The 27,770-nt window shown below is 46.4% G+C and overlaps 1 protein-coding gene across 1 annotated transcript in view; it reads right to left on the reverse strand.

Annotated features, from left to right (window-relative positions):
• The window catches only part of xylt1 (xylosyltransferase I), a 125,445-nt gene extending 98,449 nt beyond the window's left edge, over window positions 1-26,996 (reverse strand). Inside the window, exon 1 of the mRNA XM_071389504.1 lies at window positions 26,567-26,996. Within this exon, the coding sequence (XP_071245605.1) occupies window positions 26,567-26,854 (288 nt within the window). The 5' untranslated portion in view covers window positions 26,855-26,996. The remainder of the gene's footprint in view (window positions 1-26,566) is intronic.
• Window positions 26,997-27,770: the final 774 nt, after the last annotated feature.

Consider the following 27,770-nt stretch of genomic DNA (forward strand, 5'->3'; position numbering starts at 1 on the left):
CACGCATCCCTACACGCATGCACGCACACACAGTCCATTACTCACACACATTCTACTACTCACACACACACGGTCACTGTCTCAGTCACTACCACCCACTCACCCACCTCCCACACACATCATAAAGAACTTTACCAGACACATCCATACACACACGGACTATACGATCTCACACACACACACACACACACACACACACACACACACACACACACACACACACACACACACACACACACACACACACACACACACACACACACACACACACACACACACACACATACACACTCTTCCTTCTCAAGGTCATCAGCTCTTGGGGCCTTTAATCAGGGTGGCTGCACCCCACTGCCCCCCTCCCGTCTACCTCACCCCACTGCCCCCCTCCCGTCTACCTCACCCCACTGCCCCCCTCCTGTCTACCTCGCCCCTCTCCCGTCTACCTCGCCCCTCTGCCCCCCTCCCGTCTACCTCGCCCCTCTGCCCCCCTCCCGTCTACCTCGCCCCTCTGCCCCCCTCCCGTCTACCTCGCCCCTCTGCCCCCCTCCCGTCTACCTCGCCCCTCTGCCGCCCTCCCGTCTACCTCGCCCCTCTGCCCCCCTCCTGTCTACCTCGCCCCTCTGCCCCCCTCCTGTCTACCTCGCCCCTCTCCCGTCTACCTCGCCCCTCTGCCCCCCTCCTGTCTACCTCGCCCCTCTGCCCCCCTCCCGTCTACCTCGCCCCTCTGCCCCCCTCCTGTCTACCTCGCCCCTCTGCCCCCCTCTCGTCTACCTCGCCCCTCTGCCCCCCTCCTGTCTACCTCGCCCCTCTGCCCCCCTCCCGTCTACCTCGCCCCTCTCCCGTCTACCTCGCCCCTCTGCCCCCCTCCCGTCTACCTCACCCCACTGCCCCCCTCCCGTCTACCTCGCCCCTCTGCCCCCCTCCTGTCTACCTCACCCCACTGCCCCCCTCCCGTCTACCTCGCCCCTCTGCCCCCCTCCCGTCTACCTCGCCCCTCTGCCCCCCTCCCGTCTACCTCGCCCCTCGTCCATCTCTGAGACAGAGCTCCTTTCCAGCCGCAGCAGCTCACAGAGGAATACCAGTAGATTACATCCACCACAGACCCGCCACCAATCATACTTTCCTACCACAGCACTACTTCAGCTGCTGAGCCATCCAGTCATCCATCTGGTCCAGTCATCCATCCACTGTCTGGACTAGAGGCTAGGCTACTAGCTAATTGTAGGCTACTGTATTGTAGGGCTAGGAGATTATTATGCTAATGCTAGTAGCTGTAGCTAACAGTATTAGCTGCTTTAGGCTTGTTGTATGGGTTAGCTAGAATAATCGTCTGTCTAGGAGACTGACAGGGCCAGACTGAGGCTAGGCTAGTAGCTAACAGCGCTACTGTATCAAATGGATTAGCTTAGGTATGCTACTGCTATGCTAACATAGCCTGACTGGGAAACCGATTGGACCAGACTGGGTTTCCACTCACCACAGTCTAGTCTAAAGAGGAAACTGTTAAAACCTAGAGAAGCCAGCAATGTGTGTGCAATGAAGTCGTGACAGAGGTACAGCTTGGTTTAAAGGGGGAGGGATTGGGTGGGGGGAGGGGGAGGGAGGGAGGCATGTGGAAAAGGGGGGTATCGGGTTGAGGAATGTTGATGAATGTACATGTGTATTTCATGAGAGAACTCGTGTATAGGGTCGTAAAGTAACAGTCAAGCACGATAACAGTAAATATATCATATAAATCACAGTATTACACTTTTAATGTGGAAAATATAAAAAATATATACGGTATATGATACAATTCCGCGGATAGGCATTAGAGCATACATGGAAGGGATGAGAGTCCAATACTTAGTGCTGTTAAAGGGACAGCCAGTCAGTAATACCATCAGTGAACACTGCAGCCCAGAGCAGAGCAGTCTGTCCCCACGGTGGCTCTCAACCCTCTGTGTGACAGAGAGAGTGAACACTGCAGCCCAGAGCAGAGCAGTCTGTCCCCACGGTGGCTCTCAACCCTCTGTGTGACAGAGAGAGTGAACACTGCAGCCCAGAGCAGAGCAGTATGTCCCCACGGCGGCTCTCAACCCTCTGTGTGACAGAGAGAGTGAACACTGCAGCCCAGAGCAGAGCAGTCTGTCCCCACGGCGGCTCTCAACCCTCTGTGTGACAGAGAGAGTGAACACTGCAGCCCAGAGCAGAGCAGTCTGTCCCCACGGTGGCTCTCAACCCTCTGTGTGACAGAGAGAGTGAACACTGCAGCCCAGAGCAGAGCAGTATGTCCCCACGGCGGCTCTCAACCCTCTGTGTGACAGAGAGAGTGAACACTGTATCCCCCTTTCATCTTTCATAAGCCCTATCAGCGCTGTCCCTCTGTGTGTGCGTGTGTGTGGGTAATCTGCTTCAACAGTAATGACGCTAAACTCACACACACACACACACACACACACACACACACACACACACACACACACACACACACACACACACACACACACACACACACACACACACACACACACACACACACACACACACACACACACACACAACCTCATAGCTTTGCTACCACTGAACACTTAGACACTCAAGTAGTCAGTCTGTGAAGTCAAAGCCATAACATGATGTTCATACAATACAACATGGTGAATTAGTGCTTATACAACTGACATACAGTAAGGAAAGTCATATGGAATGCCACATTGACAAAAGCTGCATCTGGCTGTTGATGCTTTAGAGCATACTACAGGGACTAAGCAGGGCATTAACGACTAAATAAAAGCCATTTTTCTTTTGGCTTATTTATGTGTGTGAAACAGCTGTTTGTATCACAAGGGAGATTGAGAGAGAGAGGGGTGGTGGGGGGTGGTCAGAGAGAGAGAGAGAGAGAGACATAGAAGAGGGGAAAGAGAGAGGGGGGTCAGAGAGAGAGGGGTGTAGGGGCGGTCAGAGAAAGGGGGGGGGGGGGGCTGGTCAGAGAGAGAGAGAGAGGAATGTAGGGGTGGTCAAGAGAGAGAGAGGGGTGAAGGGCCAGTCAGAGAGAGAGAGAGAGAGAGAGAGAGATGGAAGAGAGAGAGAGAGAGGGGAATGGAGAGTGAGAGGAGAGAGATAGAGGGATGTAGGTTGATAACCAGATACAGATCAGGAATGATCTGGATTAAATGGTGAGCTGGGCTGAGCTGGGCTTTATCCCCTGTTCTAGTGCTGGATCCAGATCCAGTTCTGGTTCCAGTATGATGCCAATGGAACAGGGCCATGGTTCTACCACAGACCCTAGAGACAAATAGACACAGGCAGACCTGATTCTGTTCTGCCCATTTGGTGTGTGTGTGTGTGTGTGTCTCAGTGATTACACAGCCTGGCTCAACCCACTCCTTCAGTGGAAACCAGTCAGACTGAGGTTTTCTCAGACCAAGGCTAAGTGGTGGTGAACTAACTCACAGTAGGCTACAGTCATAGTCATGAACTGACTCAACTCTGTACAAAACTGTTAAAGCCTTCTCCTACAGAGCACAATGACAACCTATTCTGCCATCTTGAGAATACTCCTTTCCACCTATTAAAACGGTAGACTTCTCAGCATGGACCAAGGTAGCACTCCTGTATAAACAGTGAACATACTGATGTGTCTGATTAAGCCTAATGATATTCTATCCAGCTACCTTGATAGGACACAGGCCTACGTATAGGCTTCTCTGAACTGGATAACGTACAGGAACAACGTAACACACTCTGTGTACTGAAGTCTGCACTACGATGGTTTGCATATAAACAGAAAGCCAGTGATCACACAGAGAGACATGTGCTGAAAGCTGAGCCGGTGTTTCTTCTGACCAGGCTGTGAGTACGACCAGGCATATGATCTCTGTACCGTATCGCCAGGCTAGAAATGGCTAAAGCCCAGAAACAGGAGCTCAGATTATCCCAGGTTTGGAAAGGATGATCCGACTGGAGTACTAGGCCTGACCGGGCAGGCATGTGTGTGTGTGTGGAGGCCTCAGGGCCGTCCGTGGCTTTGTATTCGGAGTGTGTCACCCCGGCCGCAGCGGGAGCAGTTAGGCAGCCCGGCGGCATCGATTTGTCAGCACATCGTACCCACAATCCTCTGGGGCTTCAGAGAAGGCGAAGAGAGGAGGGGAGAGATGTCAGGGCAGAGGGCTTGGTGTGACTCGACACACACACCAAGAAAGACAAAAGATGTACACACACACACACACACACACACCAAGAAAGACAAAGATGCACACACACACACACACACACACACACACACACACACACACACACACACACACACACACACACACACACACACACACACACACACACACACACACACACACACACACACACACACACACGCACACTCGTGAACACACACACACACACCTCCCCTCTCCAAGGTAGCATTCTACCCCATGCTAGCATCTTTCACCTTTGATGTTCCCTGTAACACAAAACAGCCAGATACCATAACAGAAAACAGCCAGATAGCTGCATCCCAAATGCTACCATTTTCCCTTTAAAATGCACTACTTTTGAGCAGGGCCCAATAGAGAACAGGGGGCCATTTGGGACACACCCCATACACTACACCCCCCCCCCCCCCCCACCTGCTCCTTCGAACATATCCTCCTACCCTTCATCCATAAAACATCACACATCACACACACTTCACACACCCTTGAAGTAGACAACACAGCCTTTACCAGGTGTCCTCAGCTCTGACCCTACAAGGTCCGGAGCCTGCTGGTTTTCTCTTCTACCCGATAGTTAATTAAACGAATCAGTCCCTGATTAGAGGGGAACAATGGAAAGAAAAAGAAAGTGGCTTCGATGTCCAGAGTTGAGTTTGAGGGGCTATAGGATATACAGCAGAGCTGATAGACAGTATGTGACTTCAAATCAACTATTGATTAGAGTTCTCCAGGAGGAAGTGTTTCTCTGGAGGAGAGGAAAGTGGTGTGTGTGTGTGTGTGTGTGTGTGTGTGTGTGTGTGTGTGTGTGTGTGTGTGTGTGTGTGTGTGTGTGTGTGTGTGTGTGTGTGTGTGTGTGTGTGTGTGTGTGTGTGTGTGTGTGGTTAGCAGCAATCTCCTCACATTGCAACCTCAGTCAAGCCTCTGACAAGGACAAGTGAGATGCCACGGCAGCACGTCCAACGATACTTTCATAAAACCAGAAAGTATGTACTCTGTGGATGATGTAGACTTGATTTAGTATTCTCTAACACAACTTTGTAAAAAAGTCCAGCCAATATTAGAACATAGATTTATTCATCAGTATAAGAAGTTACACAAAGTCATACGAGCTTAGTCAAATAGCTCCCGACAGTTATAAGGGGGAGCAGGGGGGTGGGGAGTGAGGAGAGGGGGTGTATGGGGGAAAACAGAGGACAAAGGGAAAAATCTGAGGGGTTACCCATTTTACCCCCCTCTCTCAACCCCCTAAAAGGCAGATTGGGCCATTCTAGGGTAGGAAAAAAGAACAATATTGTTCTTTGTTTTCTCTCTCTCTCTTTCACATATAGTTCCACAGATTGTGGAGCCCAATATGGAGTCAATAAATTTCCTAATGACTCTCTCCTCTATGGAAAGACAAGTCTCCAGGGTCTGGTTAAAGCAGCCCATATGGGCCCTGTTTCTCAAACTCGAAACCCCCCTCCGAAACCACCACTACACTGCACTCACAGAGAGAGAGATAGAGATAGAGAGAGGGAGAGAGGGAGAGAGAGAGAGAGAGGGAGAGCATGGCCATCTGTCTTACTCACTCTCACTCTCACTCTCTCTCTCTCTCTCTCTCTCTCTCTCTCTCTCTCTCTCTCTCTCTCTCTCTCTCTCTCTCTCTCTCTCTCTCTCTCTCTCTCTCTCTCTCTCTCTCTCTCTCTCTCTCTCTCTCTAACACCACATCTCTCTCCCGTTACCATTGCTCTCTTTTCTCTCTTTCCTCCTGTCCTAATTTCACTTACTCTCTCTCCCCCTCTCTCTCGCTTACCTTTTACCAACTGCCTATTCCTCACAAAGAGTCTTTTCAGGAAGGGTCCTTCACAAGGGTCCTTTATATCATATGAAAAGTCTATGTGTATATCTATGTGTATATCAAGTCTGTATGAATATGTGTAGACATGCAGGGGTGAGTAAGTGCGACAGAGAGAGATAGAGTGTGTGTGTGTGTGTGTGTGTGTGTGTGTGTGTGTGTGTGTGTGTGTGTGTGTGTGTGTGTGTGTGTGTGTGTGTGTGTGTGCGCCTTAAATAGGAAACGTGACATTGTGCTGCACAATCACCAATCCTAATGATCTTCTCCATTTTTCACACGTTCTAATTTCCGCTCCTCTGGGGCACAATGTCCGGTGGAACGGAACAAAACGGAAAGGAAGAGTGGCGATAAGACTACAGGAGGGGAGAACATAAAAATAACAATAACTACAACTACCATCAACACCACTACCATCAACACCACTACCCTCCCTACCCCTACCATCACCACCATAACTACCCCTACCATCACCACCATAACTACCCCTACCATCAACACCACTACCATCAACACCATAACTACCTCTACCATCAACACCACTACCATCAACACCACTACCATCAACACCACTACCATCAACACCACTACCATCAACACCACTACCATCACCACCATTACTACAACTACCATCAACACCACTACCCTCCCTACCCCTACCATCACCACCATAACTACAACTACCATCAACACCACTACCATCACCACCATAACTACCTCTACCATCAACACCACCACCATAACTACCCCTACCATCAACACCATAACTACCACTACCATCAACACCACTACCATCAACACCACTACCATCAACACCACTACCCTCCCTACCACTACCATCAACACCACTACCATCAACACCACTACCATCACCACCATAACTACCTCTACCATCAACACCACTACCCTCCCTACCCCTACCATCACCACCATAACTACAACTACCATCAACACCACTACCATCACCACCATAACTACCCCTACCATCAACACCACTACCCTCCCTACCCCTACCATCACCACCATTACTACAACTACCATCAACACCACTACCATCACCACCATAACTACCCCTACCATCAACACCACTACCCTCCCTACCCCTACCATCACCACCATTACTACAACTACCATCAACACCACTACCATCACCACCATAACTACCCCTACCATCAACACCACTACCCTCCCTACCCCTACCATCTCCACCATAACTACCCCTACCATCTCCACCATAACTACCCCTACCATCAACACCACTACCCTCACTACCCCTACCATCTCCACCATAACTACCCCTACCATCAACACCACTACCCTCACTACCCCTACCATCTCCACCACTACCATCTCCACCATAACTACCCCTACCATCAACACCACTACCATCACCACCATAACTACCCCTACCATCTCCACCATAACTACCCCTACCATCAACACCACTACCATCACCACCACTACCATCAACACCACTACCATCAACACCACTACCATCAACACCACTACCATCAACACCACTACCCTCCCTACCACTACCATCAACACCACTACCATCAACACCACTACCATCACCACCATAACTACCTCTACCATCAACACCACTACCCTCCCTACCCCTACCATCACCACCATAACTACAACTACCATCAACACCACTACCATCACCACCATAACTACCCCTACCATCAACACCACTACCCTCCCTACCCCTACCATCACCACCATTACTACAACTACCATCAACACCACTACCATCACCACCATAACTACCCCTACCATCAACACCACTACCCTCCCTACCCCTACCATCACCACCATTACTACAACTACCATCAACACCACTACCATCACCACCATAACTACCCCTACCATCAACACCACTACCCTCCCTACCCCTACCATCTCCACCATAACTACCCCTACCATCTCCACCATAACTACCCCTACCATCAACACCACTACCCTCACTACCCCTACCATCTCCACCATAACTACCCCTACCATCAACACCACTACCCTCACTACCCCTACCATCTCCACCACTACCATCTCCACCATAACTACCCCTACCATCAACACCACTACCATCACCACCATAACTACCCCTACCATCTCCACCATAACTACCCCTACCATCAACACCACTACCATCACCACCATAACTACCCCTACCATCCCCACCATAACTACCCCTACCATCAACACCATAACTACAACTACCATCAACACCATAACTACAACTACCATCAACACCACTACCATTACCACCATAACCACAACTACCATCAACACCACTACCATTACCACCATAACCACAACTACCATCACCACCATAACTACCCCTACCATCAACACCACTACCATTACCACCATAACCACAACTACCATCAACACCACTACCATTACCACCATAACCACAACTACCATCACCACCATAACTACCTCTACCATCACCACCATAACTACCCCTACCATCACTACCCCTACCATCACCACCATAACTACCCCTACCATCACCACCATAACTACAACTACCATCAACACCACCACCATAACTACCCCTACCATCAACACCACTACCATCACCACCATAACTACAACTACCATCAACACCACCACCATAACTACCCCTACCATCAACACCACTACCATCACCACCATAACTACCTCTACCATCACCACCATAACTACCCCTACCCTCACTACCCCTACCATCACCACCATAACTACCTCTACCATCACCACCATAACTACCCCTACCCTCACTACCCCTACCATCACCACCATAACTACCTCTACCATCACCACCATAACTACCCCTACCCTCACTACCCCTACCATCACCACCATAACTACCCCTACCATCAACACCACTACCATCCCCACCATAACTACCCCTACCATCACCACCATAACTACAACTACCATCAACACCACCACCATAACTACCCCTACCATCACTACCCCTACCATCACCACCATAACTACCCCTACCATCACTACCCCTACGATCACCACCCCTGCAAACACCACCATAACTACCCCTACCATCACTACCCCTACCATCACCACCATAACAACCCCTACCATCACCACCATAACTACCCCTACCATCAACACCACTACCATCACCACCATAACTACCACTACCATCACCACCATAACTACAACTACCATCAACACCACCACCATAACTACCCCTACCATCAACACCACTACCATCACCACCATAACTACAACTACCATCAACACCACCACCATAACTACCCCTACCATCAACACCACTACCATCACCACCATAACTACCTCTACCATCACCACCATAACTACCCCTACCCTCACTACCCCTACCATCACCACCATAACTACCTCTACCATCACCACCATAACTACCCCTACCCTCACTACCCCTACCATCACCACCATAACTACCTCTACCATCACCACCATAACTACCCCTACCCTCACTACCCCTACCATCACCACCATAACTACCCCTACCATCAACACCACTACCATCCCCACCATAACTACCCCTACCATCACCACCATAACTACAACTACCATCAACACCACCACCATAACTACCCCTACCATCACTACCCCTACCATCACCACCATAACTACCCCTACCATCACTACCCCTACGATCACCACCCCTGCAAACACCACCATAACTACCCCTACCATCACTACCCCTACCATCACCACCATAACAACCCCTACCATCACCACCATAACTACCCCTACCATCAACACCACTACCATCACCACCATAACTACCACTACCATCACCACCATAACTATCCCTACTACCCCTACCGAGCTGACAAGGTAAAACATCTGTCGTTCTGCCCCTGAACAAGGCAGTTAACCCACTGTTCATAGGCTGTCATTGAAAGTAAGAATTTGTTCTTAACTGACTTGCCTAGTTAAATAAAAAATAAAAAAATACCATCACTACCAGTACCACTGCCATCACTTCCACTACCACCACTACCATCACTACCACCACTAACATCACTACAACTGCCATCACTGCCACCACTGCACACAAACATGCACGCACACACACACACCAGATACACAACGATGGTTCACCAACCAGCAGTATAAAATCTGAAAGAAAATGTATAATTATCATGCGGCTCAATTAGGGATGGAATTTCTGCACAGCGAGAGAGCAGCTCCAATCTCTGCAGACTCATTAAGTTTGATTTAGGAGACTGGAGGACCATCCAACTGCTCAGCCACCATAGAATAATATCTGAGATCCTACTTGAGGAGAAGAAGAAGAAGAAGGAGAAGGGAAGTGAACTACTGGACAGGAGGGGTAGTAGAAGAGCAGATTGAGATCCTATTTGAGACTGGTGGAGGAGAAGAAACAGGAGGATGAGAAGAGGAGTGGAGAGGAGCAGGAGAAACAGACTGGATGGTTGGAGTAGGAGGCCCAACACTTAGGAGCAGAATGAGATTCCTACATGAGACTGAGGAGGAGGACCAACACTTAGGAGCAGAATGAGATTCCTACATGAGACTGAGGAGGAGGCCCAACACTTAGGAGCAGAATGAGATTCCTACATGAGACTGAGGAGGAGGACCAACACTTAGGAGCAGAATGAGATTCCTACATGAGACTGAGGAGGAGGCCCAACACTTAGGAGCAGAATGCGATTCCTACATGAGACTGAGGAGGAGGCCCAACACTTAGGAGCAGAATGAGATTCCTACATGAGACTGAGGAGGAGGCCCAACACTTAGGAGCAGAATGAGATTCCTACATGAGACTGAGGAGGAGGCCCAACACTTAGGAGCAGAATGAGATTCCTACATGAGACTGAGGAGGAGGCCCAACACTTAGGAGCAGAATGAGATTCCTACATGAGACTGAGGAGGAGGCCCAACACTTAGGAGCAGAATGAGATTCCTACATGAGACTGAGGAGGAGGCCCAACACTTAGGAGCAGAATGGGATTCCTACATGAGACTGGGGAGGAGGCCCAACACTTAGGAGCAGAATGAGATTCCTACATGAGACTGAGGAGGAGGCCCAACACTTAGGAGCAGAATGAGATTCCTACATGAGACTGAGGAGGAGGCCCAACACTTAGGAGCAGAATGAGATTCCTACATGAGACTGAGGAGGAGGCCCAACACTTAGGAGCAGAATGGGATTCCTACATGAGACTGAGGAGGAGGCCCAACACTTAGGAGCAGAATGAGATTCCTACATGAGACTGAGGAGGAGGCCCAACACTTAGGAGCAGAATGGGATTCCTACATGAGACTGAGGAGGAGGACCAACACTTAGGAGCAGAATGGGATTCCTACATGAGACTGAGGAGGAGGACCAACACTTAGGAGCAGAATGGGATTCTTACATGAGACTGAGGAGGAGGACCAACACTTAGGAGCAGAATGGGATTCCTACATGAGACTGAGGAGGAGGACCAGATGCAGGAAAATAGGAAAAAAAGGTCAGGAGAGGAGAAGAAGAGGTAGGAAGAGAGGAGAGAAGGAAAGGAGAGAAGAAGCAGGAAGAGAGGAGAGAAGGAAAGGCGAGAAGAAGCAGGAAGAGAGGAGAGAAGGAAAGGCGAGAAGAAGCAGGAAGAGAGGAGAGAAGGAAAGGAGAGAAGAAGCAGGAAGAGAGGAGAGAAGGAAAGGCGAGAAGAAGCAGGAAGAGAGGAGAGAAGGACATGAGCACCAGTGTCCTACCTCAAAGCTTTTCATGTTACCCCGTTAAATTGAATTAAATCATATTAATCACATGCTGCGTAAACAACAGGTGTAGACCAACAGTGGAATGCTTACGGGCCCTTCTCAACAATGCAGAGAGATGTGAGAGATTTCACCCTTTAGTAGAGTGGAATAAGAATAAGAATAATAATAATTAGTAGATGCCCCTTTAGCTATCCCTGGTGCAACGTTAATAAAAACCTACCCTGACTCTTGCCCTACCTGGGAGATAATATTATGTCAGTATATTACATTGGGTCAAGGTAATAGACTACTTGCAACAATGAACCTATAAGGGGTGGAAGCTGCCCTTAGGCACAGCACAGGGAGGGCCTGTATTCAAAAAGTCTCAGAGTAGGAAGGCTGATCTGGGATCAGTTTCCTGCAATCAGTAAGAGTAGCTGCTGCTTTCACAACAGCTAATGGGGATCCTAATAAAATACCAATACCAATTATGATCTAAAAGGCTCAACTGATCCTCGATCAGCACTCCTTCTCTGAGAATAATTATGAATACAGGCCCTGATCAGGAACTAACTGGCCAAGACCTAACCTGAACTATTAGTGGGGCAAAACATAAGACTGACTTCAAATAAGTGTCTACGGGACAACTTCAACTGGAAGGTGTGTTTGCCCCATGACTGTGTATGTGTGTGTGTGTGTGTGTGTGTGTGTGTGTGTGTCTCACACCACTAACTAAATAGCCGTCGAAACCCGAGGGATTTATGGGCGGATTACGCCTGGGATTTGAGTAGACGTCGGATTTAAGAAGGGAAAAAAATATATATCTTTCGCTCTCGCTTTCTCGCTCCAGTTTTCTTCTGCCTCTCGTGTTACACCGCTCTCACTCTCGTAATCACTGATCGAGACAACACAACTGGAGTAACACACACACACTCAGCTCCAGTGACAACACCACTGGAGTAGCACACACACACTCAGCTCCAGTGACGAGAGAAGAACGAGAGAAGGAGAAAAAGAGAAGGAGAAAAAAGAAAAGCGGGGGAGCGGAGCAAAGAGACAGTCTGCAATTACTGGCCTCTTGCTCCCTGGGCTGGAAGGACATAAGGCTCGTTCTGACAGGCCCAGCCGCCCGTATCTCTGCCCAGTGTTAACGTGTCATCCTCCCTTCTTCATCTTCTTCTCTTTCTTTTATTCCTTCCTTGCTCCCTTCATGAAGACCAGAGTCTTATTAGGATACGAGAATACAAGGGATTACTGCAGTGAGAAGAGAGGAGATAGCGAGGGAATGATTTTGAGTCGCACACAATGTCATTATGCAGTGTGTGTGTGTGTGTGTGTGTGTGACTTATTATCTGTGTACTACTGGGCCTAATGCGACTGCATTGGTGAGATTTCCCCAGAGAGTAGGGGTAACCTAGGGTGTTTGATATGGGTGAGATTTCCCCAGAGAGTAGGGGTAACCTAGTGTGTCTGATATGGGTGAGATTTCCCCAGAGAGTAGGGGTAACCTAGTGTGTTTGATATGGGTGAGATTTCCCCAGAGAGTAGGGGTAACCTAGTGTGTTTGATATGGGTGAGATTTCCCCAGAGAGTAGGGGTAACCTAGTGTGTTTGATATGGGTGAGATTTACCCAGAGAGTAGGGGTAACCTAGGGTGTCTGATATGGGTGAGATTTCCCCGGAGAGTAGGGGTAACCTAGTGTGTTTGATATGGGTGAGATTTCCCCAGAGAGTAGGGGTAACCTAGTGTGTTTGATATGGGTGAGATTTCCCCAGAGAGTAGGGGTAACCTAGGGTGTCTGATATGGGTGAGATTTCCCCGGAGAGTAGGGGTAACCTAGGGTGTCTGATATGGGTGAGATTTCCCCAGAGAGTAGGGGTAAGCTAGGGTGTTTGATATGGGTGAGATTTCCCCAGAGAGTAGGGGTAACCTAGGGTGTTTGATATGGGTGAGATTTCCCCAGAGAGTAGGGGTAACCTAGGGTGTTTGATATGGGTGAGATTTCCTCAGAGAGTAGGGGTAACCTAGGGTGTTTGATATGGGTGAGATTTCCCCAGAGAGTAGGGGTAACCTAGTGTGTTTTATATGGGTGAGATTTCCCCAGAGAGTAGGGGTAACCTAGTGTGTTTGATATGGGTGAGATTTCCTCAGAGAGTAGGGGTAACCTAGTGTGTTTGACATGGGTGAGATTTCCTCAGAGAGTAGGGGTAACCTAGTGTGTTTGATATGGGTGAGATTTCCTCAGAGAGTAGGGGTAACCTAGTGTGTTTGACATGGGTGAGATTTCCTCAGAGAGTAGGGGTAACCTAGGGTGTTTGATATGGGTGAGATTTACCCAGAGAGTAGGGGTAACCTAGTGTGTTTGATATGGGTGAGATTTCCCCAGAGAGTAGGGGTAACCTAGTGTGTTTGATATGGGTGAGATTTCCCCAGAGAGTAGGGGTAACCTAGTGTGTTTGATATGGGTGAGATTTCCCCAGAGAGTAGGGGTAAGCTAGGGTGTCTGATATGGGTGAGATTTCCCCAGAGAGTAGGGGTAACCTAGTGTGTTTGATATGGGTGAGATTTCCCCAGAGAGTAGGGGTAACCTAGTGTGTTTGATATGGGTGAGATTTCCTCAGAGAGTAGGGGTAACCTAGGGTGTTTGATATGGGTGAGATTTACCCAGAGAGTAGGGGTAACCTAGTGTGTTTGATATGGGTGAGATTTCCCCAGAGAGTAGGGGTAACCTAGTGTGTTTGATATGGGTGAGATTTCCCCAGAGAGTAGGGGTAAGCTAGGGTGTCTGATATGGGTGAGATTTCCCCAGAGAGTAGGGGTAACCTAGTGTGTTTGATATGGGTGAGATTTCCCCAGAGAGTAGGGGTAACCTAGGGTGTCTGATATGGGTGAGATTTCCTCAGAGAGTAGGGGTAACCTAGGGTGTTTGATATGGGTGAGATTTACCCAGAGAGTAGGGGTAACCTAGTGTGTTTGACATGGGTGAGATTTACCCAGAGAGTAGGGGTAACCTAGGGTGTTTGATATGGGTGAGATTTACCCAGAGAGTATGATATATCCCAAATGGCACTATATTCCCTTTATAGTGCACTTCTGTTGACCAGAGCCCTATGGTACCAGGTCAAAAGTAGTGCACTATATACATAATAGGGTGCCTTTTGGGACTCAGACTACACAGACGTGGTCAGTGTGCTTGAGACACAATACACTATACAGTATAATAGCCTCTCATAGGACTGCCATGGAGTAGAAGTGGCCTATATATATAGAACTACCTTGCAGTGTGGGGATTGGGGAATACATGGATACAAAAAGGAAGATTGCATGTGACTACAATTTATCTGAGGTGAATGTGTTAAGTGTTTCAACATTGTTTACACCTGACTAGCAACACAAGGAGGTTAGGGAAACCGGTTTGGATTGAAACAACTTGCATTTTGAAGCATCTAGGAATGCAAATATTACCTTACATATTTTCTGGCCCATTGTAACATAAAAATGATGTGTGTTTGATTTCTTACAGTATTCAAAATGGTCATAGATACCAACATTCATATACAGCGGTCTGTTTACAGTAGCTGGTATGGGGATTGGAACGTTTATATACAGTAGTCTGTTTACAGTAGCTGGTATGGGGATTGGAACGTTTATATACAGTAGTCTGTTTACAGTAGCTGGTATGGGGATTAGAACATTCATATACAGTAGTCTGTTTACAGTAGCTGGTATGGGGATTGGGACGTTCATATACAGTAGTCTGTTTACAGTAGCTGGTATGGGGATTGGAACGTTCATATACAGTATCTTGTTTACAGTAGCTGGTATGGGGATTAGAACATGAATCTATAGTAGCCTGTATACAGTAGCTTGTTTACAGAAACTGGTATGGGATTAGAACATGAATCTATAGTAGCCTGTATACTGTAGCCTGTTTACAGAAACTTGTATGGGATTAGAACATGAATCTATAGTAGCCTGTATACTGTAGCCTGTTTACAGAAACTGGTATGGGATTAGAACATGAATCTATAGTAGCCTGTTTACAGTAGCTTGTTTACAGTAGCTGGTATGGGGATTGGAACGTAATGTGATTGGAACGTAATGCCAAAATATCTATTTAAAAGGGTAATGTGAGCAGTGATCAGCCTAATCAGTCGTCCATATGGCTAGGGTCTCATTCCCTCCGTCCCTCTCAACCCCCTCTCTCCAAAGGGATGATCTCTGCTCTGAAATGGCAACACAAACCCCTAGTCTTGCTCCGTCTGGGTTGTGTTCAGTTGGGAGAAACGTTTTGAAATGGGGAGGTACTAGAGATGTAGGATCTTCATTTGAGATAGTTTGCTACAGTTTGCTACAGAAAAGAATCCTGAAGCAACAGGAAATGTGAATTATTATGTGGATTAAAATTGATGGTCATTTTTGTAGGGGTTCATACATTTTTCAATAGAGCAAATCAGGACTGACATTTTAAAGTGGAAATTACAAACTTTAGAAGCCTTTTTAAACCTTGAATACACTACCGTGCAGGAAAATTCTCAGCAAAGTCTGCACCTAAACCTGTCCAATAGGAAACCCTTATTTTCATTTTACATTGCATTTATTCATTTAAAAAAAACATTTAGCCCATCTGACGCTGGCCTGGCTAGGAATACAAACATGTTGGGGGAGGGGGCCTGTTCATCTAGTCATCTAGATGAACTCAGTGCCAGGTCCCCCACCTGGATGACTAGATGACTAGATGACTAGATGAACAGGCCCCCTCCCCAACATGTTTGTATTCCTAGCCAGGCCAGCGTCAGTAGGGCTAAATGTTTTTAAAAAAATGAATAAATGCAATGTAAAATGAAAATAAGGGTTTCCTCATCTGAGGCTGTAGCTACTCTAAACCTCTTACCTATGGGATTACTGGCATCACATTATATGGCTTTACTGTTCTGGATGATGTGATATTAACGTATTGTAAGAAAGCTAGCCACCTGGAACAGTGTTGGTGATGGGGGATGGGGAGTATTTGTGTGTGTGTGTGTGTGTGTGTGTTACAAATCAAACCCGTCTGAAATGGTAGTAGGATCATGACATCGTCTGGGAATCGTCAGAAGCCGATGTGCTGGGTAACTGTGCTGGTTGGAGACAGGGAGTGTGTGTGACCGGGGAGTGACATTGTGTGTTTTTATAACACTAATGGCCTGTAATGGCTGGTATATGGCCTAAAACAGAAGGACATTATCATCAATGTGTGGAGAAAGCAAAGTAGAAACTGTCGAGACACAGTGGTTTGTTTCATAGGACCTATGAGGCATACAAAGTATCAAACACACACACTCCCCCGATCCACCCACACACACACACACATACTCTGACTGCCCCCGTGTTAGCCTCACAGTGAGGGGCCAGGCGGGCTGTGTGGGGGTTCTCAGAGTGCCTCAGAGTGTGTTGTTCTACTGCTGTGCTTCACATTAAGGGCTCCTTCTGGAGAACAGTGAGTAAGCGGACGCTGACTGCGTGTGCAAAGATTGTGTGTGTGTGTGTGTGCGCTTGTGTGTGTGTGTATGCTGACTGTGTGTGAGATCGCACTGCTTCTGACCCTGTCCTGTCTGTCTGTCTGTCTTTGGAACCAGACAGGCAACCTCAGGCCAATACTCAGGCAACCTATTATGGGATATCACTGTCTTATCTCTGACTCGTCATGGGCAGGGGGGACCTGATCCTAGATCAGCACTCCTCATATGCTGTCAGAGTATGAAGCCCTCAGAAAAGGACTACTGCTTTAGGATCAGTTTTGCCTTTTAGATCATAACCAATAAGATGAAATATATAATCAATAAAATATTTTATATATTTCTTTATATATTTCTTAATTCCATTAGGGGGGGCTGATCCTAGATCAGCACTCTTCATATGGTTTCAGAGTATGGAGCACAGACCCATACAGTCAGGGCCCATTACATGGACAGGGGGGGGGACCTGATCCTAGATCAGCACTCTTCATATGGTTTCAGAGTATGGAGCACAGACCCATACAGTCAGGGCCCATTACATGGACAGGGGGGGGGGGACCTGATCCTAGATCAGCACTCTTCATATGGTTTCAGAGTATGGAGCACAGACCCATACAGTCAGGGCCCATTACATGGACATGCTGGATATGCATCTTTGGAAAAGTCACAGAGGTCCTACAGAGAGACAGTGGTGCCTCTGTTCTGCCTGTCTGGAATGACATAAGGACCTCGCCAGGGAAGCCCACATTTAGCACCTGAGCTAGAGGTAGCATTTAGCAAGGAGCTGCTAGCTTGGTCTGTGACAGCACAGCGGGGTTAACAGTAGGACAAAATGGTGGATGTTTTGACTGTGCTGCTATGGATACCTGTAGATATACTGCCTGTACAGGTCGTGCTTCTTCATTCCACATCCACAGACACGATAGAGGGGAATGGTTTGTCCTTGCAGGTGTTTGTTAAAGAGAGTGTGCTATGTATATCTATGTATAGCTATATCTAAGCCTCATGTTACATCACGTGTGACGTGAGGCTCCCATCAATCCACCTCTTTAAATCAAAGTGAGTGGTTTTCCTTGGATCTAGCCTATGTTTTTGGCAGGGTGAGGTTGATCTATAAAGCAAGATGGAACTATAAAGTTGAATGGGCTATCTACTTAAAGTGATAGTTCACCCAAATTAAAATGTTACATATATGTTTCCGTACCTTGAAAGCAGTCCATAGACAAGGAGAGACTGCTCTTGTGTTGTTAAACTATAAAGTAACAACTAACATTAGCTTGTAATTTGGGCGAACTATCCCTTTAAGTAGATGGACCAGCCACTTTTCCCCTTCCCTTGTCATTGATGTAACCACATATGGGATTGCCTTTGATGATGTAATATTTGAAAAGGGAAAGGGGAGATTTTAAACCCTACTCCATGACTGTGGTTTCTAAACCCTGTAATCATCTACAGTGTTCAAAGCCTAATAACTCAAAAGAACACTTTTTTTCCTCCATCCGTCTTTTTCCCCTCGTGCTAATTTGAATGCCAACTACTGTACTAAGTGAATGCCGCTGAGTTAGTTTGAATGTAATGAAAGACGATATCAGTTGGGAGAAATAGTAAAAAAATACGCTTTGAAAAAGGCTATTAAAAAGAAATCCAAATGGTTTTAGATAAATTCCAATAACAACCTTAACTTTCTGGGCATGATTGTGATGCACTCTTTCTGTAGTTAAGTCCCAGCACACTTAAGGCCCTATTTCTGTGTCCACGCTCCTCTCTTCTCCTCTCTCTCTTTCCCTGTCTCACTGTCTCTGTCTCACGTGCGCGCGCGCACACACACTCTGAGACACTGTCTCTGTGACTGCAACATCACAGTGTGATGTAAACACCCACTCAGTCCCAGCCATGAGTAGAGTAGCACTGCTGAAAGTAGGGCATCAGCCACTCACTGTGTGTGTGTGTGGGTGTGTGTGTGTGAGTGTGTGTGTGTGTGTGTGTGTGTGTGTGTGTGTGTGTGTGTGTGTGTGTGTGTGTGTGTGTGTGTGTGTGTGTGTGTGTGTGTGTGTGTGTGTGTGTGTGTGTGTGTGTGTGTGTGTGTGTGTGTTCAAATAAAGTATTTAAAATGTGTGAGTCAGCATGGTGATCAGGACAGGAGTGGCATGATTGAAACAGCGTGAGTGGTGGAGCAGGAAGGCAGCAGGAGGAGATGATGGAGGGAGAGTTAAGAGAGAGAAGGTTAAGATCGGGAGAGTTAAGAGAGTTGAGAGAGTTAAGAGAGAGAGAGAGAGTTAAGAGAGAGAAAGAGAGTTAAGAGAGAGAGAGAGAGAGAGAGAGAGAGAGAGAGAGAGAGAGAGAGAGAGAGAGAGAGAGAGAGAGAGAGAGAGAGAGAGAGAGAGAGAGAGAGAGAGAGAGAGAAAGAGAGTTAAGAGAGAGAAGGTTAAGAGAGAGAAGGTTAAGATCGGGAGAGTTAAGAGAGTTGAGAGAGAAAGAGAGAGAGAAAGAGAGAAAGAGAGAAAGAGAGAGAGAGAGAGAGAGAGAGAGAGAGAGAGAGAGAGAGAGAGAGAGAGAGAGAGAGAGAGAGAGAGAGAGTGAGAGTGAGAGTGAGAGTGAGAGAGAGAGAGAGAGAGAGAGAGAGAGAGAGAGAATAGACTAACTGATACAATAGCAAAGGCATCACAGACTCAACAAAGCTCTCAAATGCAAAACAGATGCAAGCAGTACTAATATTGAAATTCAATTTAAAAGCCTAACTGTGGCTGGAGCCAGAGAGACCTTGGTCCCAAAAACTGGATAAAACATGAATGTCTTCATAAAGGGGAAAATATGACATGTTTTACGGTTGTCCATTGGACACCATTATCTTACTTTTACCATCATAATATTAGATTTGCTACGATTTGTTTTGTTTTACTGCTCTCAAAGGGACAGGGAAGGCAAGACATGATGACACTAAGATATGCCATATTACCGGGACTTCATGTAAGACAACAGTTATTGAATATATAAATATTCAACAGAGACTTGGAACAGAATATTTACATCCCTTGGTGATATCTGTCATCAGATGTGCCGTTGCCATATCAACAGATGGTTAAAACAGTGGAACATTTATTTTCACTTGTGGTGGTGAAAATTACTTGATGGATCTGCTGTGAAGAAACCACGTGTGATAAACTATGTGTGTGTGTGTGTGTGTGTGGTGTGTGTGTTTGTGTGTGTGTGTGTGTGTGTATAGTACATGTCCCCATGTGTGTGTGTGTGTGTTTTTGTGTGTCTGTGTCGCCATGAAAGCGGTGTCCGCAGCAGGAGGAAATGGATGTACAGGTTACAGTTACTAAGCACAGAAACACTTACAACACGTGTAGAACCTGGAAAACACACTGTGGCTGGGAGGCATGACGGTCGGTATCCGTCTAGTAGCCCCCCAGACGGCAAGAAAAACACATGTATGATTAGGAGTTTAACGGAGAGGGGAACAGGGGCTTGCTCATTAAGGCTCCTGTCTTTTTTCGTGGCTAAACCAACTAGGCTCGTAATTTAACAACTGTATTCGTATTTACAGATGACATACAAGTTTGTTATTAAGGCACATTAAAGTTCACGTTCCAGAAGACATTTCTGCCCAAAAAACGCATTTTGATAAAAAAAATGTGTGTTGACGTTCAAATGCCTCTCCCTTGAAGTAGTGATGTGTGACATAAGCCTAGCTTCCAGGAACCAGTCGCATTTAAAAAAATAAGAAGAAAAATCCCCACACCAGATACAAGCATACACAAATGAACAACAACTTACAGACGCACACAAACAACGACGACATCTCCTCTGCCCAGACCAGCATGCTCACACACCCCGGCATTACTGTTTGGGATCACCTTAAATTGTACCAATTCGTTTTTTCACCATGCTATTTCAATAATAAATCATTTCGATTTTTACAATGATTGTGATGCTAGTTGGGAGGAAAGGTGTTCTCTAGCAGTCTGTCAAAGGTAAACACGCAGACGCATGCAGGTAGGTACGCACTAAAGGGAAATGGCCACATTGCACATCCAAGATTAAATCCTACAGTATCAAACGTACACCAGTTTATCTGGATGCATGTACAGTAGCCGAGGCATCATCTTTCCTTTCAATTAGTTTGACCTGGAAACACCTACTGATAACAGCACCTGTCACTCCGGGTGATTATTCTACACCTAATATCTCTCGTCTAATAACATCATTACGACGCTTGTAGAACTTCTCCTCAGAGGTCAATTCTATCCTTGTCAAGGCTCCTGGCTAAATCTATTCCCATACTCTCTCTCTCTCTCTCTCTCTCTCTCTCTCTCTCTCTCTCCTCTCTCCTCTCTCTCTCTCTCTCTCTCTCTCTCTCTCTCTCTCTCTCTCTCTCTCTCTCTCTCTCTCTCTCTCTCTCTCTCTCTCTCTCTCTCTCTCTCTCTCTCTCTCTCTCTCACACTCACTCACTCAATGTGCAGCGGCATCAGTTAGTTCATGTATGTTACCCTAGGCGCAACAGATATAGACTCTGACGAACACACACACACACACACACACACACACACACACACACACACACACACACACACACACACACACACACACACACACACACACACACACACACACACACACACACACACACACACACACACACACACACACACATACACACACACACCAGAGAACAACCAGCAAAAGAGGAAGGCAAAGGCAAGCTGACAAACAGGCCAATCCGGCATTTTAACTGGCAACCAGAAGAAATTGTAGCGCACATTATCTGGCAACCGCAAGGCACCGTCGATGAAGCATAAGTACCATGCACTCCACATTACATTGAAAAGGTCACAGGATCTGATGTGCCAGTTATAATGGTAAACGCTTCTTGAGGAATACCTGCATATGTCCCAAATGGTACCCTATTCCCTATACAGTGCACTACTGGACATACAGTTGAAGTCGGAAATGTACATACACCTTACCTAAATACATTTAAACTCCGTTTTTCACAATTCCTGACATTAATCCTGGTAAAAATGCCCTGTCTTAGGTCAGTTAGGATCTCCACTTTATTTTAAGAATGTGAAATGTCAGAAAAATAGTAGAGAGAATGATTTATTTCAGCTTTTATTTCTTTCATCACATTCCCAGTGGGTCAGAAGTATACATACACTCAATTAGTATTTGGTAGCATTGCCTTTAAATTGTTTAACTTGGGTCAAACGTTTCGGGTAGCCTTCCACAAGCTTCCCACAATAAGTTGTGTGAATTTTGGCCCATTCCTCCTGACAGAGCTGGTGTAATTGAGTCAAGTTTGTAGGCCTCCTTGCTCGCACACGCTTTTTCAGTTCTGCCCACAAATTTTCTATAGGATTGAGGTCAGGGCTTTGTGATGGTCACTCCAATACCTTGACTTTGTTGTCGTTAAGCCATTTTGCCACAACTTTGGAAGTATGCTTGGGGTCATTGTCCATTTGGAAGACCCATTTGCGACCAAGATTAACTTAGTGACTGATGTCTTGAGATGTTGCTTCAATATATCCACATCATTTCCTGCCTCATGATGCCATCTATTTTGTGATGTGCACCAGTCCCTCCTGCAGCAAAGCACCACCACAACATGATGCTGCCACCCCCGTGCTTCACGGTTGGGATTGTGTTCTTCGGCTTGCAAGCCTCCCCCTTTTTCCTCCAAACATAACAATGGTCATTATGGCCAAACAGTTCTATTTTTGTTTCATCAGACCAGACATTTCTCCAAAAAGTACGATCTTTGTCCCCATGTGCAGTTGCAAACCGTAGTCTGGCTTTTTTATGGCGGTTTTGGAGCAGTGGCTTCTTCCTTGCTGAGCAGCCTTTCAGGTTATGTCGATATTGGACTCGTTTCACTGTGGATATAGATACTTTTGTACCTGTTTCCTCCAGCATCTTCACAAGGTCCTTTGCTGTTGTTCTGGGATTGATTTTCACTTTTCGCATCAAAGTACGTTCATCTCCAGGAGACAGAATGCGTCTCCTTGAGCGGTATGACAGCTGCGTGGTCCCATGGTGTTTATACTTGCATACTATTGTTTGTACAGATGCACATGGTACCTTCAGGCGTTTGGAAATTGCTCCCAAGGATGAACCAGACTTGTGGAGGTCTACAATTTTTTTCTGAGGTCTTGGCTGATTTCTTTTCATTTCCCCATGATGTCAAGCAAAGTGGCACTGAGTTTGAAGGTAGGCATTGAAATACATCCACAGGTACACCTCCAATTGACTCAAATGATGTCAATTAGCCTATCAGAAGCATCTAAAGCCATGATGTCATTTTCTGTAATTTTCCAAGCTGTTTAAAGGCACAGTCAACTTAGTGTATGTAAACTTCTGACCAACTGGAAATGTGATACAGTGAATTATAAATGAAATAATCTGTCTGTAAACAATTGTTGGAAAGATTACTTGTGTCATGCACAAAGTAGATGTCCTAACCGACTTGCCAAAACTATAGTTTGTTAACAAGAAATTTGTGGAGTGGTTGAAAAACTAGTTTTAATGACTCCAACCTAAGTGTATGTAAACTTCCGACTTCAACTGTATGTGCCCTGGACAAAAGTAGTGACCTATATAGGGAATATGGTGCAATTTGGGATCGCAGCCACAATTGGCTTAGCGTGAATGCGTTTTGACACATATCTCCCCGTCGCCCAGTCACAATTGATTCTGTGTGTCAGAACTCAAGAACTATTTCGCTAATTCAGCCACGCTACTAGACAGGAACAGTGATAAAACCCTTCCTGGTCTGTTAGTGTGTCTCTCAGACGGATGCTGTTATAGCATAACGAACACACACACACCCAGGGCCGTGCACAGACCTTTCAGGGGGCAGGTGCTCACAACGTACCAAATGCCTCTGTAGGGGACCATTTGAACAGTTTAGGGGCATAGGCCTATTTATTCCTGCAACAACACACTCACTCATCGTCTTTACAAATTCTAAGCAAGCTAGTTAAGGTGAATCCTAAACACAGAGATGATTGACATGGGGAAAAGAGGGCGGGCTATCAGCTGATCATTGATGTTGATGATTGATGTAAATCTGCTAGTTAGCTAGCTTCATTTCTTTTACTGATTGTAATTGCCTTCTATGTCTTTCAGCCGACCAGACTGAATATTGATGAAGATGTAAGCTAAATCAAGTGTTAATCAAATACTTTTAATTTTTTTAATTTAACCTTTATTTAAGTATGCAAGTCAGTTAAAAACGTATTCTTACTTACAATGACGGCCTATCGGGGAACAGCGGGTTAACTGAGTTGTTCAGTGGCAGAACGACAGATTTTTACCTTGTCAGCTCAGGGATTCAATCCAACAACCAACTGGCCCAACACACTAACCACTAGGCTACCTGCCGCCGCAAAATATGCTGCTGTGGCAGTAGTGTTGATATTTAAACTAGGTCGCTAGCTACAGACACTCGATCGGTGACCGCATATCTCAAGCCAAGCATGTTGGGATACTGGGAGCGTGCAATCTCCGTACAGGGCAGACTGGAAAAAATGCGCACCCGGGCGTGAAAGCTCCGTACAGGGTGAACTTGACACCATGGCACTTTGGGGGCAGTGGGTTCCGAACAACAATGACCAAAAATACATATATACAGTAATTTTGGGGGAAATTATACCCCCACCCAAAACGTCTCTTTGGAGACTGGAAGGGGCTTGTCTTCTGAACAGGTAGAGCCCTATATATGCACTGCACACACACACAAACACACTCCTAGCAGGTCTGTCTTGACATCTTCATCACGTTTCTGTCCTTGGAATGACTTACCATACATTATGTTGTTGTTGTGTAGCCTGAGGGCAAACACACACACACACACACACACACACACACACACACACACACACACACACACACACACACACACACACACACAGAGAGAGAGAGTTGATGGATAGACTGAGTCACAGCTCCCACCACCCCTAGGAGATAGATGAGAGTGTAGAGGGATGCTATATGAGGACTGAGGAACCTACACTACTGTCGTCTACAGTATATCTCCCATAACAACCATATCAAAGCTACTGTATCCATAGTGACGGGATTATACAGCCCATACAATGTGATGCAAGGTTTTCCAAATATTGCGACAGCAAATAGGCTACAACACACCATATTTTTCAACAACAAAAAAACACAGTCCAGATCTCATATTGCTTATAATATTGTGGTAATGATATAATATCCATATTAATGCCAGAGAATAAAATGATTTGGAGACTACATATCTCTTGACATAATCAGTCAAACATTGATTGATTAACAACCGAACAGATGTCAACCTGTAGGCGACTGTAATTTAATTAAGCATGATTTATCCATTTGCCCTTCCAGTGTTTGCTAATACTACGACTATTTCAACTAACAGACCAGTGATCATGTGGGATCCCGGAGCGTGTGGATTTAAACCACGGCTGTATAGGTAGTGTGGTAACAATGTTTCAACTTGATTTGGTCTCATTTCGGTGCCGAACTAATGTAGTATGGCGTTCATAAACAACCAACGATCCAAAAGTGTAGGTTATTTGCACAATTTATTGGTTAGAGCCACGAGTTCTCATTTCCCTCTAATGTAGCGTTTGCATAAGCTATACGTGGCTACTCGGATCGTCACGCAGTCATTTCCCTATGGTATTTTCACATGAACTAGTCCATTAAGCGGTTTTGCATTGATACACAATTAGCAAATTATGCGTTTCAAATGGCCATTACACAGTCGTGTGTGTCGCTGAAATTGTTATCTGTAAGGACAAATAATTGTTTCTGACCTATAACAAGCAGTAGCCTAAAGTAAGTAGCCCGAGGCATCGATTTACGCATCTGAAATTACCTTAGAGGATTTGCTGTGATTAAATATTGCTTGGATTATACAGTTTTGGGTTCAAATTCACACCCAGTGGATTTTTTAAATGAGATTTACAGGCTACACAGCGAATGGATTTGAAGGAGACCCAATGTGGCATCGTTCAGTTGTCATTCTGTTCATCTTCATAATGTTTTGGATTTGGAAACATCCCTACAACATCGTACATCTGTCACTCTTTGCGCGGGAGGCTGGGACGCTAGCGACATCGATGTAACATGTCAGAGTAGCACATCTCCATTTAAAAGGATCTTGATTTGAAAATGAATACAGCCGCGAGAGGTGGTTCTGTGCTCATCCAGTCTACCAAAGCGCCAGGCATAGATAGGCAGACAGGAACAATCATTCAAGCAGCGGTTGTAGACCATGCAGTCTTCGGCTATGTCTTTACCAGACACTTAACATAGGCCGTAGGTAAAAGGGATATAATAGCTACAGTCTTACCGGCTGCTGTATGTGACGAACCGTTCCTTTCCCTTGTGGAGGATGGTGCTGTAGCTGAACCTCGCGCTTCATATACTCGCTGCTGCCTTTGTAGCCACCGCCGCCGACCCGGTCTCTCTTCTCCCTCATGTTCGACGCGCCACCGCCGCCGTTTTCCCGTTCTTCCCCGGAATCGAGGCTACTGAAGTTCCACACTATCAGCGTCTGGACCAGCAGCACGGTGAGAGCCGCTATCAAGGCGGAACGCGAGCGGCGGGCCAACCTGCGAGCGCACGAGCCACCAACCATCTTCACTCTTTGACTGCTAGGACTCGAGAGGAGAAGGACGGCTACGTAGCGCGACAGACAGCAGGAGCGGAGAGACCACGGGAGGGTTTTTTTTAGATCTAGCTCACGATGGCTAGGAGGAGCGTCGAGGAGAGGAGGCAGCACAGAGCCATCGTGTGGTTGAAAGACGTTACGCGCGAGCTCAGGATGTTCACCGAATGTTCTGAGTCACAGCGACGGTAAACGAGAGCCCTCCGTCTGGAATTCTTGTATAAAATACCTCGGCACGAAGCACGTGGGTTATCACCTCACACATGTACGTGATACCTATCCACGACATTTAATGATTAAACAAACAAAAAATGATATTTTTGGAAACGTTGATGTGGGTGAACACAATGTACCGTTGAACAATATCAGTACCATGGACAGTGCTCACAGAAAATGTGTATCGCCGCAGCTTCTTACAAATAGAACACAAGCTCACATCCATCCCATGTACTGTAGGCTCCACTAGGACCAACCCTCACCATCCCCTTATGCATTACATTATTGATGCCACTTCATGTGCATTTCAAACATAACCAATTTACCAAATGATCATAAGAGCCATAAAAGGAGAGTTATTCATGTACAGTATATTGTAGCGACCTTAATCCAACACGCAATGACCTCGTCAAGAAGTTCGGACCTCTTGAATTAACAGTTAAGATGTTGGTTTGACAGTCGCTGGACCTGTGTTCGAGTCTCGGTGGGGGGTTAACCCCAAATTCACTACAACTTGATTTGATTCATAAGAAATGGCCTAAGTCTATGCCTACAGCTGTGTATGAAAGGTAGGGAGGACTCCAATGGAGCTAGGTCTTACAATAGTATCAAGTCCAAACTTTATACGACAGCAACTTCCTGTAATGGATGTAGAGGATTTCCATCCTTA

This window comes from Salvelinus alpinus, chromosome 2 (assembly GCF_045679555.1).
Source record: "Salvelinus alpinus chromosome 2, SLU_Salpinus.1, whole genome shotgun sequence".
NCBI classification, from domain to species: Eukaryota; Metazoa; Chordata; class Actinopteri; order Salmoniformes; family Salmonidae; genus Salvelinus; species Salvelinus alpinus.